At 41.9% G+C, this 14,943-nt stretch overlaps 1 protein-coding gene across 5 annotated transcripts in view; it reads left to right on the forward strand.

Moving 5' to 3' along the window:
• Nucleotides 1–14,943, forward strand: part of LOC126108920 (serine/threonine-protein kinase OSR1) — a 525,656-nt gene that overhangs the window by 491,740 nt on the left and 18,973 nt on the right. For all 5 annotated transcript variants that reach the window (XM_049914286.1, XM_049914284.1, XM_049914287.1 and 2 more), the window contains one exon: nt 8,480–8,584. In XM_049914286.1, coding sequence (XP_049770243.1) covers nt 8,480–8,584 — 105 coding nt within the window. The remainder of the gene's footprint in view (nt 1–8,479; nt 8,585–14,943) is intronic.

Here is a 14,943-nt window from a genome sequence, read left to right on the forward strand (position 1 = left end):
CTTTAACTGTGAAGAAAGGGAATGTGCTTGTTTCCTCGAAAACCACAGAATTGTAGTTGCTAGTTGTGCTTGTAACAATCTTAGAAAGAATTATTGCATCACCACTCCACTGGAAGTGTAAAGTTTACCTGCCTCAATGAAAAAGTGATGTAATCTCTCTTTTGAGTGATAGCTTAATGGAATGTGTACTCAGCTAGATGACCCATGGAGTGCTCAGTGGAATGGCACTTTGGACATCTCACCACATTCTGTGTGTGAATGATTGGAACGAACTGGTGAATCTACTATGTTGACCCTGTGGTTCACTCTCAACAAGGAAACCTCACCAACTTGATCTCATATGTTAAGAAGAAAAGAACTCACAACCAAGACATCAGCCACAGAAATCATCCCACATAAAAATATGGGCCACAATTCTCATAGTAAGAAATTACGATGTTGTAAATGTTCAGCTTTTAATCGAGCATGCTCACCAGCTGTCAGTCGTTTCGCTCCGCTGCAGCTGTTTAATGTGAAAAGTACTAACAAGGGAAGTCTCTCCGCTTGAACAGAAATTCAGTATTTGTTATATTTAGAAACTGTCCACACCACTTTGATTAGAATGGTGAAAGCATTCAGTTGTTTTACTCTGTTTGCCCTCTATCACATTTTGAAAATATACATAAGGGGTCTCAACAAAATGCATGGATCAATGTGCAGAATCACAATAGGTATGTTTGGCAAAAGCAGTATCTGAACCAACATCAGAACCACATCTTGAGCTGCAGAATCAAATGCCACTTGAACGACATTTTTGAATTCAGCAACATGTGTGCATGTGTGGCAGTTTTGCACTCCACTGCTTGCCAGGAATATTGAAGCATTGACTGATAAACTGGAGATGTTTATGAACAATAAGAGGTCTGTACAAAAAATTCTGGAACTTTGTTCCTCAAAATTTTTCTGTGCTTACCTTTTACTTATTGTGTGTGGTCTCCTTCAAAATACTCTTGTCAATTGATACACCACTACCAACACTGCCTCCACTTTTGGAAGCAGTCTTTGTACGCCTCTTGCCAGATTGCGGGAAGTGCTGTCTGTGAATTTTCTTTTATGCCAATTTTCTTTTATGCCATTTGTTGTTGCAGATCTTAATACTTTCAACGGGGTTTTCAACTTTGGAAATAAAAGGTCTGCTGGGGCCAGGTCAGGAGAGTGCATCAGATGAGACAGCACAGTGATTTCATTTTTTTGTGCAATAGTCATGCACCAATAGGGATGAATGTGCAGTTGTGTTACCATGATGCAAGGGCCATGAATTGTCTCGCCACATTTCAAGTTGTTTCCGTGTCACATTTTCTCGCAGACATTGCAACACGTCCCAGTAGTAATGTTAACAGTTTGTCCTTGTGGCGTGAATTCGTAATGAACTAATCGTTCAGTCAGTGAAAACTGTCAGCATGTCGTTGACATTTGACCTGACCTGACAAGCTTTTGTTGGTCTTGAATAACCTTTCCTGACCCATTGTGAAGACTGAACCTTGATCTCAACATCATAACCATAGACCTATGTCTCATCATGAGTTAACGATTCTCTTAGGAGCATCTCATTCTCATTTGCACAATCCAAAAGCTCTTCACAAATTGTGACAGTGAGAGACAAAGGTTATTCTGGTCTCAACTCGTGCCGTGGGACCAACTTCATGGCAGCATGATGCATTCCAAGATACTGTCAGATTTTTCATGACATGATGCTACAGAAATGTTACATTTTGCTGCAGTCTCTAGGAGAGTCAGTCTTCAATTGGCACACCCTATTTTGTTGACGTTGCTGACCAGTGTGTTGTCGGTAGATACCGAAGGCATCCTGAATGAGGGTTATGTTTTAACTTCCGTCCAACCATTTTCAAATTACAGAGTCTGTTATCTTTCATGCATATACATTAACTTGGATTTCACAATATTTAAAATGTTGCAAACATTAATGGTTCCGTTTATTGTTACTGTATATGTATAAAAATACTGAAACACACATACTAAACATGTCAACTACTTGCTGAGGTAACTGATCGACTGGCATGTTAAACCCCATCCCACCTCCTAAGATTGCAACCGCTGTTGTGTACATACTGAGAGAGATGGAACAGTGTACAGTTGTTTAAATAGAAATTCCTGTTCAAGCAAAGAGATGTCTCTTGTACGTACTGTACAGTCGAGTAAGAGGTATGTAAAATACTGTTTTGACACTGATAAAATGCCATGTTCGTTATGCTAAAGTGTGTGGTTTCTAACTTGTAGCTGGTGCCAATGAGCTCTTCGCTTTAAAAATTTTCATGTTGCGATTCAGAAATGCAGTACAAAGGAATGAAAGCAATGTGAGTGTCCTTAAAAAAATTGCATAGTGCTGTTTGATTATTGGCATTGCTGTATTGCGATATTTTCTTTTTTTAAGTTGGCACTTTTAAATTGAAGTACATTTGCAACGGATGCACTATTTGTCAACATGAGTGGCATGAATAAATTGTCAATCAAAAATTAACTTCATTTCACAATAATTCTTCAGTTGCTTAGGTTTATTAATTTTGATTTTGAGGCATATGTAGCGCAAAAAGGTGGGAATTTAAGGAGATGTGACTTGGATAAACTGACAGAAACAGAGGCTGTAGAGAGTTTCAGGGAGAGCATTAGGGAATGATTGAAAAGAATGGAGGAAAGAAATACAGAAGAAGAAGAATGGGTAGCTTTGAGAGATGAAATAGATTAGGCAGCAGAGGATCAAGTAGGTAAAAAGACGAGGGCTAATAGAAATCCTTGGGTAACAGAAGAGATATTGAATTTAATTGATGAAAGGAGATGAAGCAGGCAAAAAGGAATACAAACGTCTCAAAAATGAGATTGACAGGCAGTGCAAAATGGCTAAGCAGGGATGGCTAGAGGACAAATGTAAGGATGTAGAGGTGTATATCACTAGGGGTAAGATAGGTGCTGCCTACAGGAAAATTAAAGAGACCTTTGGAGAAAAGATAACCACTTGTATGAATATCAAGAGCTCAGATGGAACCCCGATCCTAAGCAAAGAAGGGAAAGCAGAAAGGTGGGAGGAGTATATACAAGGGCGATGTTCTTGAGGACAATATTATGGAAATAGAAGAGGGTGTAGATGAAATCGGAGATATGAGACTGCGTGAAGAGTTTGACAGAGCACTGAAAGACCTAAGTCGAAACAAGGCCCCGGGAGTAGAAAACATTCCATTAGAACTACTGATAGCCTCGGAGAGCCAGCCCTGACAAAACTCTACCATATGGTGAGCAAGATGTATGAGACAGGTGAAATACCCTCAGACTTAAAGAAGAATATAATAATTCCAACCCCAAAGGAAGCAGGTGTTGACAGATGTGAAAATTACTGAACTATCAGTTTAATAAGCCACAGCTGCAAAATACACTCCTGGAAATTGAAATAAGAACACCGTAAATTCATTGTCCCAGGAAGGGGAAACTTTATTGACACATTCCTGGGGTCAGATACATCACATGATCACACTGACAGAACCACAGGCACATAGACACAGGCAACAGAGCATGCACAATGTCGGCACTATTACAGTGTATATCCACCTTTCGCAGCAATGCAGGCTGCTATTCTCCCATGGAGACGATCGTAGAGATGCTGGATGTAGTCCTGTGGAACGGCTTGCCATGCCATTTCCACCTGGCGCCTCAGTTGGACCAGTGTTCGTGCTGGACGTGCAGACCGCGTGAGACGACGCTTCATCCAGTCCCAAACATGCTCAATGGGGGACAGATCCGGAGATCTTGCTGGCCAGGGTAGTTGACTTACACCTTCTAGAGCACGTTGGGTGGCACGGGATACATGCGGACGTGCATTGTCCTGTTGGAACAGCAAGTTCCCTTGCCGGTCTAGGAATGGTAGAACGATGGGTTCGATGACGGTTTGGATGTACCGTGCACTATTCAGTGTCCCCTCGACGATCACCAGTGGTGTACGGCCAGTGTAGGAGATCGCTCCCCACACCATGATGCCAGGTGTTGGCCCTGTGTGCCTCGGTCGTATGCAGTCCTGATTGTGGCGCTCACCTGCACGGCGCCAAACACGCATACGACCATCATTGGCACCGAGGCAGAAGCGACTCTCATCGCTGAAGACGACACGTCTCCATTCGTCCCTCCATTCACGCCTGTCGCGACACCACTGGAGGCGGGCTGCACGGTGTTGGGGCGTGAGCGGAAGACGGCCTAACGGTGTGCGGGACCGTAGCCCAGCTTCATGGAGACGGTTGCGAATGGTCCTCGCCGATACCCCAGGAGCAACAGTGTCCCTAATTTGCTGGGAAGTGGCGGTGCGGTCCCCTACAGCACTGCGTCGGATCCTACGGTCTTGGCGTGCATTCGTGCGTCGCTGCGGTCTGGTCCCAGGTCGACGGGCACGTGCACCTTCCGCCGACCACTGGCGACAACATCGATGTACTGTGGAGACCTCACGCCCCACGTGTTGAGCAATTCGGCGGTACGTCCACCCGGCCTCCCGCATGCCCACTATACGCCCTCGCTCAAAGTCCGTCAACTGCACATACAGTTCACGTCCACGCTGTCGCGGCATGCTACCAGTGTTAAAGACTGCGATGGAGCTCTGTATGTCACGGCAAACTGGCTGACACTGACGGCGGCGGTGCACAAATGCTGCGCAGCTAGCGCCATTCGACGGCCAACACCACGGTTCCTGGTGTGTCCGCTGTGCCGTGCGTGTGATCATTGCTTGTACAGCCCTCTCGCAGTGTCCGGAGCAAGTATGGTGGGTCTGACACACCGGTGTCAATGTGTTCTTTTTTCCATTTCCAGGAGTGTACTAACGCAAATTCTTTACAGACGAATGGAAAAACTGGTAGTAGCCGATCTCGGGGAAAATCAGTTTGGATTCCGTAGAAATGTTGGAACACATGAGGAAATTCTGACCCTTCGACTTACCTTAGAAGATAGATTAAGGAAAGGCAAATCTACGTTTCTAGCATTTGAAGACTTGGAGAAAGCTTTTGACAATGTTGACTGGAATACTCTTTCAAATTCTAAGGTGTCAGGGGTCAAATACAGGGAGCGAAAGGCTATTTACAATTTGTACAGAAACCAGATGGCAGTTATAAGAGTCGAGGGGTACGAAAGGGAAGCAGTGGTTGGGAAGGGAGTGAGACAGGCTTGTAGCTTCTCCCCGATGTTGTTCAATCTGTATATTGAGCAACTAGTAAAGAAAATAAAGGGGAAATTTGGAGTAGGAATTAAAATCCATGGAGAAGAAATAAAAACTTTGAGGTTCACCGATTACAGCAAAATGAGGATAATGGAATGTTGTCGAGTTAACTCTGGTAATGCTGAGGAAAATAGGTTAGGAAATGACACACTTAAAGTAGTAAAGGAGTTTTGCTGTGTGGGGAGCAAAATAACTGATGGTCGAAGTAGAGAGGATATAAAATGTAGACTGGCCAATGGCGAGGAAAGCGTTTCTGAAGAAGAGAAATTTGTTAACGTAGAGTATAGATTTAAGTATCAGGAAGTCGTTTCTGAAGGTATTTGTATGTAGTGTAGCCATGTATGGAAGTGAAAGATGGACGATAAATAGTTTGGACAAGAAGAGAATAGCAGCTTTCGAAATGTGGTGCTACAGAAGAATGCTGAAGATTAGATGGGTAGATCACATAACTAATGAGGAGGTATTGAATAGAATTGGGGAAAAGAGGAGCTTGTGGCACAACTTGACTAGAAGAAGGGACTGGTTGGTAGGACATGTTCTGAGGCATCAAGGGATCACAAATTTAGCATTGGAGGGCAGTGTGGGGGGTAAAAATAGTAGAGGGAGACCAAGAGATGAACACACTAAGCAGTGGGGGGGGGGGGGGGGGGTTGCAGGATTCGTCCAAAAGATAGCAAGTATTCATTCTTTTTCATATGCCTGCAAACAACTCAGTGTTACTACTATTTGGTGAGTGGTGTCCTTTGTTCCTAAATTGTTTATATTCTACCTTTCTTTCCTCCATATCACGGCAGTATAATTTTAAGGAAAACTAAAGGGCAATTCTATCAGGTTTAACTCCATTGGGAAGTAGTTGTGCTCAGTGACTCTATTTATAGTAGTAAAGGGTACAGCAATCAGTCACAAATAATATTTACTGCAAATATGCGTCATTCAGTCACAAACAACATTTATTGCATATGTGCAATGAACATTATTTGCAACTGATTACTGTGCACATTGCTACTTAAAGTGCAATTGTTCAAAATTGAAGTTTTATGTTGTCTGTTGTTTAACCCTTAAAGTAGCTCTGGTAAATATATACAGGGTGCATATTTTCTCTGGTGTTTCAGCAGATATATGCAGTTTCCTTTTCAAATTGTGTTACTGGAGTCTGATAGATCTCCTCGTGTCTTTTATGAGACACCCACTGTCAACAGAAAGCATAAGTTTTTTCCCATTACAAACAAAATGAGGCAGCGACACTACTGCCCTGGCCTGCATTGACTACTAGCACTAAGCACCCGGCACTACTGAGTCACTTACTTTTGTGTTTTACTGGTTATACATATTGACAAAATGAATATTTGACTAGACTAAATTTGGAGCACTCTGTTGAATGGGGACATAAAATTCTGATTTAAATAATTTTGTTTGTGAAGGGTAACAAACCAATAATTTTTGTCACTGGGCATCGCGTGAAAGACACGGTGAGCAGTAACTGTTGGGCTGACTCGAGCTATGCAGTGCAAAAACGAAATTCCAAGTATCTACCAAAACACCGGAGAAAAAGCGTGTGATGACTCCTACGAGGTGTATCCAGTATACCACTGGCAAAAAATTCGAATTACCGTGTATAATTGCTTTGTTCCTAATCCACTGGTGTGAATATTTACTGCCCCGTACTTCGTGGTAGACTTTGGAGTAGGTAATAAATTGAACAGGTTAAATCGCCATCCTGTCTGTTGTGCAGTTTCCAGGTTTTGTTTCCTCATAAGCTGTTCAGATTCTGTGATCTTAACAGATGTAATTATGAGGAAGATAGCTGAAAACAAAATATCATTGCAGATTGGTATGTTCACAAACAGTTACTAGATGATGATCTGTGGTCTTGAAGTGTGAGAAGTTACTGTGAATCGTGGAAATGTGAGGTGCTACCCAAAAGTTCCCAGAACGTACATATAGCATGTCAAGTCTAGCTGGTACGATGAAACGCCGCCGGGCTCTATCCCGAATGTGCTTCACGAGTCTGTGTCTCGATCAGGTTTGTGCTAGGTGGTAGTGTTTAGTTTTTATGGAGTTTCCATTGCTGTGTGTTGCACGTCTTGCGAAATTGACAATTGTGGGTGTCTGGGAGCAAGGTGTGTGCATTAACTTTTGTTTCCCATTTTGAAAAATGGCTGCAGACACACACGTGTTGAAGCAAGTATTTGGGGAAGATGGCATAGGTCATAATCACTTAAGACCATCCTAAACATTTTAAAGATGACAGATGACGATCTCCATTCACTACGTCCGCCGACTGGCATCACTCCTGAAAATGTCGTCATCGATAACACTGTGGTGCTGGAAGATTTTAGGCAGAACATCCGGGTCGTATGCCATATTTTGTGCCTACCTTATGGGACTCAGCGTAGCATTTGTCCGACGAACTGCAATGTGACGGATTGCCACAAAGTTTGCGCAACGGATTGTCAGCGATGAGCAGAAACGGCATTGTGTGCAAGTTTCCAGAGAACTTCAGGAAAGGCTCGAAAGTGAACCAGCCTTTCTTTTGACGGATATTAATCCCGACGGAAGCTGGGTTTGAGTACAATCCCAATACCGAGCAGCAATCGTGAAGACGGAAGAGACGTTTGTCACTCCGTCTCGAGAAACCTCGACAAATGAAGTGTGATGTGAAATGTGCTCATCCGTTTGACACAGAACCTCGAGTTAATACACTTCTCAGTCTGTCACTGTAGTGTTCTACCGCAGTGTCCTTATGCAGTTGAAGGAGAGCAGAACACATCAGGAAAAGTGGGACAAAGGCAACAGGTTCCTCCATTGTGACAGTCTGAAGTTATAATCTGCGTCAGTCCCCTCTCCTGCACAAGTGACTTTAGTTTAATTCTCCAGAATGAAATTAAGGTTAAAAGTTTAAAGATTTGACACAATTGAGGAGAGTGTAACATAATCACAAGTGGCACTAAACTGTATCATGAAAAATGCATTTCAGGGAACTTTCAGTTCATGGAAAAACTGCTGGGAATGATGTATTGACTTGCAAGGGGACTTCTTTGATGGTGATGGTGGTGGATATTTTAAATGATAGGTTCCAATGACACTATTTAACAGTTTGCGATAAGTGTAATGTTTCTGGTAGCTTTACTAATTTTTTGTATTGTGTGTAAGTGATGAGAAATTGTGCTTACACCTTATAAAATTAGTATTTTAGTGATGCGGATATATAATTGCGTGCTACGGACATAATTTCAGGCGTCCAAAAGGCAGCCCGGAGCGTCAGGGCGGCTTCACCGCACAGTGACTGGCGAGTGGGTGTGGTCTTCAGAGGACGAGGAGGGCGACTCGTCAGACGAAGACGTGAGTTCTGCTTTTTGTTACTCTCCCTCCTGCTTCACCTCGAGGCATGTTCTTTCCAGCAGCACATTAACTCAAACCAGTTCTGTTTAACCTCGTTGTATGGTTGTCACTATGCACCTACAGAGTTCATAGTTCCTTTTTATTTTCCTACTTTCTTCCTTTATTTTCCTAACTGTGCTGTTTACATAAATAGACTTTGACAAAAAGCAAACAGTAGAAAATCCTGGATGGATTGTAGAAAGGGTAGATTGCTACTCACCGTATAGTGGAGCTGTTGAGTTACAGGCAGCCACAAGAAAAAATCCTTTTGTCCGTAAACTTAAGTGTTTAGCAATATTTTGCCGTGCCTGTCTGCGATTCAGCATCTCTACTATACAGTGGGTAGCGATCTATCCTTTCCATAGTATTTGCTAAAAGTAAGTAATTTGTTACCCTTGGATTCAGTACAACATATTTAAACTGTGCATGTTCAATATACTGACCTATGGTTAACTCCCAGCTTGACTTGGATCTAACCAACATCTTAGATGCCAAGAGTGACAGTGTAATGTACATTTTAAATTTTAAGAGTGGGGAATTTACGAGTAGCACGCTAACTACCGACATGAAGAAAGACCGGGATTTTTGCTCTGTCTTAGCACACTGAGACAGCTATGCTAGTAATTGTTTCAAGTTTCTGTATCTAATTTACCTCTGATACTTTCTGATGTCTGGAGTGACATGTGATCTACTCGAGCATCTTACTAAAATATGGTGTAATTTTCCGCTTTTACTGCATTAATTTTTTTCTTCACGTCTAGTTCCACCCTTCTAGACCATTCTTAAGTGATGTTGTGGATGTGTAAAAAATGGAACATTTTTATTTCATTTTTTACTATCCCTCCCCCTTCTGCCCCTCCCCTCCCCTCCCCCTTCTGCCCCTCCCCTCCCCCTTCTGCCCCTCCCCTCCCCCTTCTGCGCCTCCCCTCCCCCTTCTGCGCCTCCCCTCCCCATCCTCAAATATGCACATAAATATACATTCACAGAATTTGAATTATTATTCCACTCTATGCTTAGCTTTATTCTTCAATCAGTATTATACTTTTGTAAATGTCAAACTGTCAAACCAGCAAGACAGCATTTGTGAACTATGATAATAGGAAACACACATGTAAAGATGTTGTCATTTCAATAACTAAGGCATAGTTTTCTATTGTAGGTAAACGTATTTCAGATAAGATTCTCACCATTATATTTCCATTTGTGGAGATAATATAATGTATTCCATTATATTATACCTGCCTCGAGATGACTGCATCCAGCATAGTGGTGAAATTGGGCTGAGCAAAGGTTGGGAAATTGTACAGGTGCTGATAACCTCACAGTTGAGCGCCCCAAAAACCAATCAGCATCTCACCATATAGGGGAGATGCTGAGTCGCAGATAGGCACAACAAAGTGACTGTCACAAATAAACAAAGCTTTCGGCTATCAATGCATTAGTCAATGATAGACTTAGAGAGAGAGAGAGAGAGAGAGAGGGGGGGGGGGGGGAGACCCCTTACCACACACACACACACACACACACACACACACACACACACACAGATCAGATGACTGCCAGCTCCACAACTCCAGCGGCTCAGACAATGCCACTAGTTTTGTGAATAGTGAGGAAGAATCAACACTTCCTTGAACTTCGAAGGTACAGACAGAGACCACAGTACATACACTTCTAAATACACTGAAGGGAAAAAAGTTAGTACACCCTTTTTACGTATCCAAATTGTTCAAAATTTATTGTTCCAACAGTGTATATGGGTACATGAAATGACCACCTCTACAAATCTGTAGCACATATGGTTCTGAGATACCAGATACTGACGTACACTGAAACACCATATTAGTACGTGGCGTAGCCTCCACAGGCAGCAATGCAGGTGCAGACTCTGGCAACCAGTCGATCATACAGATGACGAATAGTGTCCTGAGGTACATTATGCTACACCAGCTCGACCTGTTCACGTAGTTCCGTGAGAGTTGTTGGTTGACGAGTTGCACGAGACTTCTTGTACCGTCGTATCCTATACGTGCTCAGTTGAAGAAAAGTCCGGAGATTGTGCTGGCGAGAGAAGTTGCTCCGGGAGAATTGGAACAACACATTAGCTTCCTGTTGCAAGAACAGGTCTAACAACATTCTGCACGTATGGACCACTGGTTAGCGTCAGCTACAGGAACGCCGGGGTTGAAAGAGAGTTGTAGCTTATCACAGCACAGACTGTAAGGCCTGGGATGGGGTCACTGTTTCTCGGACAAATGCACTCTACGAGAAAGAAAGTGTTCACCGGGTCTAGGTCGTAGGCACAAACGACTGTCACTTGTGTGCGAGCAGAATCCACTTTCATTGTTGAAGACCACGATGTGCCATTCCATCTTCCAAGTGATCCTCTGACAGCACCAGTCGATCTGTGCATGTCGACGGTGTGGGTGGATGGAAGACGGGCTAAAGGTGTGCGTGCCCGTGATCTCACTGCTAATAACCGGTTTGCGACAGTTCCTGTTGATGGGTATGGACTAATGAGGTCCCTTATCAGTGCTGTGGTAGCTGTACAATCTGTCACAGCTGCCCTTGTGGCCCAAGTGCTGCAGCACATACAACGTACTTGCCAATTATCTGAAAGGAGCATTCCACCACTTGGAAGACCACAATTTCATCCCTTTCAAACTGGCTCAGTTGGCTGTAGGAACCACGTGTGCATCTCTGTCGTGGTTGCCTGCTTTCTTTCACTCATTTGCACCCCACTGAGCCTTCTGGATGTGAGCATCCCTTATTTAAGGGTAGACACAGATGGCGCTGTGTAAGCTGTGCCACAGTGCTATCTTTCAGCATATGATGTTGACACCATTATCACTCTCCCCCGGGCGGCACATACCATCGTTGGGTCAGAGTTGGCTGTATCTATCCAGGTGTCCTAAATTTTTTTCCCCAACATCATATTTCAGTAACCTCATTGATATTTGTACACAAACATGGCAATTAAAACCTGCTAGAGAAGTTAAAGTATGTTGTTGTGGTCTTCAGTCCGAATACTGGAATGATGAAGCTCTCCATGCTACTATCTTGTGCAAGCCTCTCCCATTTCACATTCACTTGAGCATGCTTACTGTAGTGAAGCCTCGGTTAACCACCTCTTCCCCTACCGTCCCTCCCCCTCCCCTCACTTTCCACCGTTGCTAAATTAACTATTCCATGATGATTCAAGATGTCTCACATTAACTAATCCCTTTTTTAGTCTAGTTATGCCACAAACCTTTTTTTCTTCAATTCAGTACCTTCTCATTTATTATTTGATCTAATCATTATAGCACTGTACTTCAAAAGCTTCTGTTATCTTCATATCTAAAGTCAGTTTCAATTCTGTACAGATCTACACTCCTGACAAACTCCTTCAGAAAAGACTTCCTAGCATGTAAAGTGTGTGTTTCAGAAACGCTTTCTTCACTTTTACCAATCTGCATTTTATATCCTCTCTACTTTGGCCACCATCAGTTATTGCGCTGCCTAAATACAGATACACATCTATCACTTTTTCTTTCACTTCCTAAACTTATTCTCTCAGCTTTGGCTGATTTGACTACATTCCATTGTGTTTGTTTTACTTTTGGTGATGTTCATCTTATCTCTTGTTGATGTTCATCTTATCTCTTGTTGATGTTCATCTTATCTCTTGTTGAGATACTGTCCTTTCTGTTCATATGTTCTTCCAAGTCCTTTACTGTCTCTGACAGAATTGTAATGTCTTGGATCTTTAATTCCCTTTCCAAATTTGTCTTCAGTTTCTTTTGTAGCTTACTCCGTGTGTTCATAATGAACATCGGGGATAAGCTATAATCCTGTCACACTGCCATCTCAACCACCACTTCCCTTTTGTGTCCTTCAACTTTTATAATTACAGTCTGCTTTTTTCACAAATTGTAAATAATCTGTATTGTACTCCTGCTACTTTCAGATTTTGAGAGAGAGAGAGAGAGAGAGAGAGAGAGAGAGAGAGAGTAGTCCACTCAACATTGTCAAAAGCTTTCTCTGAATTGACAGATGCTATAAACATAGTTCCGCCTTGTGACTCTTCAAGCTTTCCCGGCAGATGTGTTGTAAATAGTCTTCATGGGTTTGCTGCCGGATCACGTTGTGCAAATTCCAGAATATTTCCTCAGAGCAACTGTCAAACATTGCCATGTGGTTTCGCCTTTCTTCAACTTATTTTCTGGGATAAGTCTTAGGGCCAGTATTGCTTCACATGCTTCTACATATCTCCGGAACTTGAACTGATGTTTTGTAATATAAGATTTTTTATTCTCCTTTGCATAATTTTTTGTATTCACAGCTGTCAGCACATACCCTCTGTGAAATTGGAATTTTTACATTCTTACTACAGGGTGTGTAGAGACTCCTTGTACTTCTTAGAAACACCTCAATTGTCAAAGTTCTAAATAGTGCTCAAAATTTTGTACGCAAAGAACTTGTTAGAAACTCCTTATATTATCGTGATGTGAAAAGTGTGTGACTTCAAATGCATATTTTCACCATGAAAATATTTTCAACATATTGTGATCCCAAAGTGAAGAGCAATGCTCTTAGCATGTCATTCAGCTCGAGCACAGTACTGTTTGGGTCACCTTCATAACCACACCTAGTCTTCTACAGTCAGAAGAGGAAGGTGGTTAATCGAGACACTCCCTTTCCTCCGCCACCCTCTCTTGCGAAGCTCCAAAAAGTGGGCCACGACGGTATTGCCAGATTGCGGTTAATTACCTGGAATTCGGATGTTTTGGAGTTTCGGGGCTTTACATAAGTTACTTAATACGACACGAGATGGCACTAGGTAATTCTAAACTTGTAAAATGAAAATAATGCATGTAAAAAGGTTCAAGTGATTGATGTTTTAAACTAACAAATTTGGAAATTAAGTCGCCAATTTTTTGTCTATGAAGTGCTTTTATTTTCCTTTGCACACTTTACTTAAAAATTCGATGTGCACATGACAAACAGCGACTCTGTCTAGAGTTTATTTGGTCAGCATATATGACCATTGATCTTGATTAAAAAACCATTGTTTGCCATTCTGTATTTAATTTAAACTTAGCAACCAGTAAGCAATATTGTGTATACTGTGCAGTTTTAGCAATAACTGTTAGTTTCTAATAGAATAAAATTTGCTTGAAATCTTTTCTCCAAATGGGGCATTAAAAATTACTTTGTGTGCTTGTGCTGTAAATGTGAAGTAATACATGGTGGGGACTCCTTTGATACTCCTTAGATTTTTTGTCAACTCTGTACATACCCGATTCTGAAGTCTGAGGATATTTTGCCTACATTGTATATCTTGTGCACTGGTGGAATAATTTTTTCATAGCTAGCTGTCCCGAGCATCTCTGTAAGTATGAGGGAATGTTGTCTACTACAGGGGCCTTGTTTCCACTTAGGTCTTTCAGTGCTCTGCCATATTCTTCTCACAGTATCACATCTATCTCATCTCACCTACATCTTTGCTTTCTATAATATCGTCCCCAAAGTTTGTTTCTTTCTATAGTCCCTCTACACAGTGCTTCCACATCTTTGCATTCCGTTCTTTACCCAGTACTGGCTTGTGATTTGAGCTGTTTGACAATCATATAGCTACTTCTCTATCCTCCAAAGGTGTCCTTAATTTGAAGGGTCTCTTTAATTTTTCCCATATGGAGCATCAATCTTTGTTCCTAGTTATGCATATTTATAAACTCGTGCTTTTGTCCTCAATTTCTGCTAAGCCACGTTGCACTTTCTGTCGATCTCATTTTTGTGTGTCTGAACTTGCTTTCGCTTGCTGATGAGAGAAAGTTTGCTGCATACAAATGTATCAGTATGTGCAGTGTAAATAGAATAAGAGTTAGGTAGTACTAATACAAACAAATGAGAGAAATGACAAGATTTTCAGTGAAAACATGACCCCAAGATATCTCTGCTGCAAAGGATAAGGATGAACATTTTATAAGCCATGTTTAATTTCAATCATGAACAGTTACGGAGTAGTAGCTGGTAACTCCTTTCACTTTCCTGTAAGAATCAGCTTGTAAATATACCTATCATCACTGTTCGTGGTAATTTAGAGATTCTATTAATACTTGATGTGGTCTTTCATTGCACTATGGCACCATATTGCCGCAGTTCTGTCATATATTCTTTCTGTAATGCAAAAGCAGATCCCTGACGGTTACAGTGTGTTATGCTCATCTGCGTGGAGTGATGATGTTAATTGATGTTATATACAGAGGATCTGATATGTCATCCCCATTTTAAATGGTTAAGAAAATTGGTTCATAAATAAATTATAAAACTACTTT

The sequence above is a fragment of the Schistocerca cancellata genome, chromosome 11 (assembly GCF_023864275.1).
Source record: "Schistocerca cancellata isolate TAMUIC-IGC-003103 chromosome 11, iqSchCanc2.1, whole genome shotgun sequence".
In the NCBI taxonomy this organism is placed as follows: domain Eukaryota; kingdom Metazoa; phylum Arthropoda; class Insecta; order Orthoptera; family Acrididae; genus Schistocerca; species Schistocerca cancellata.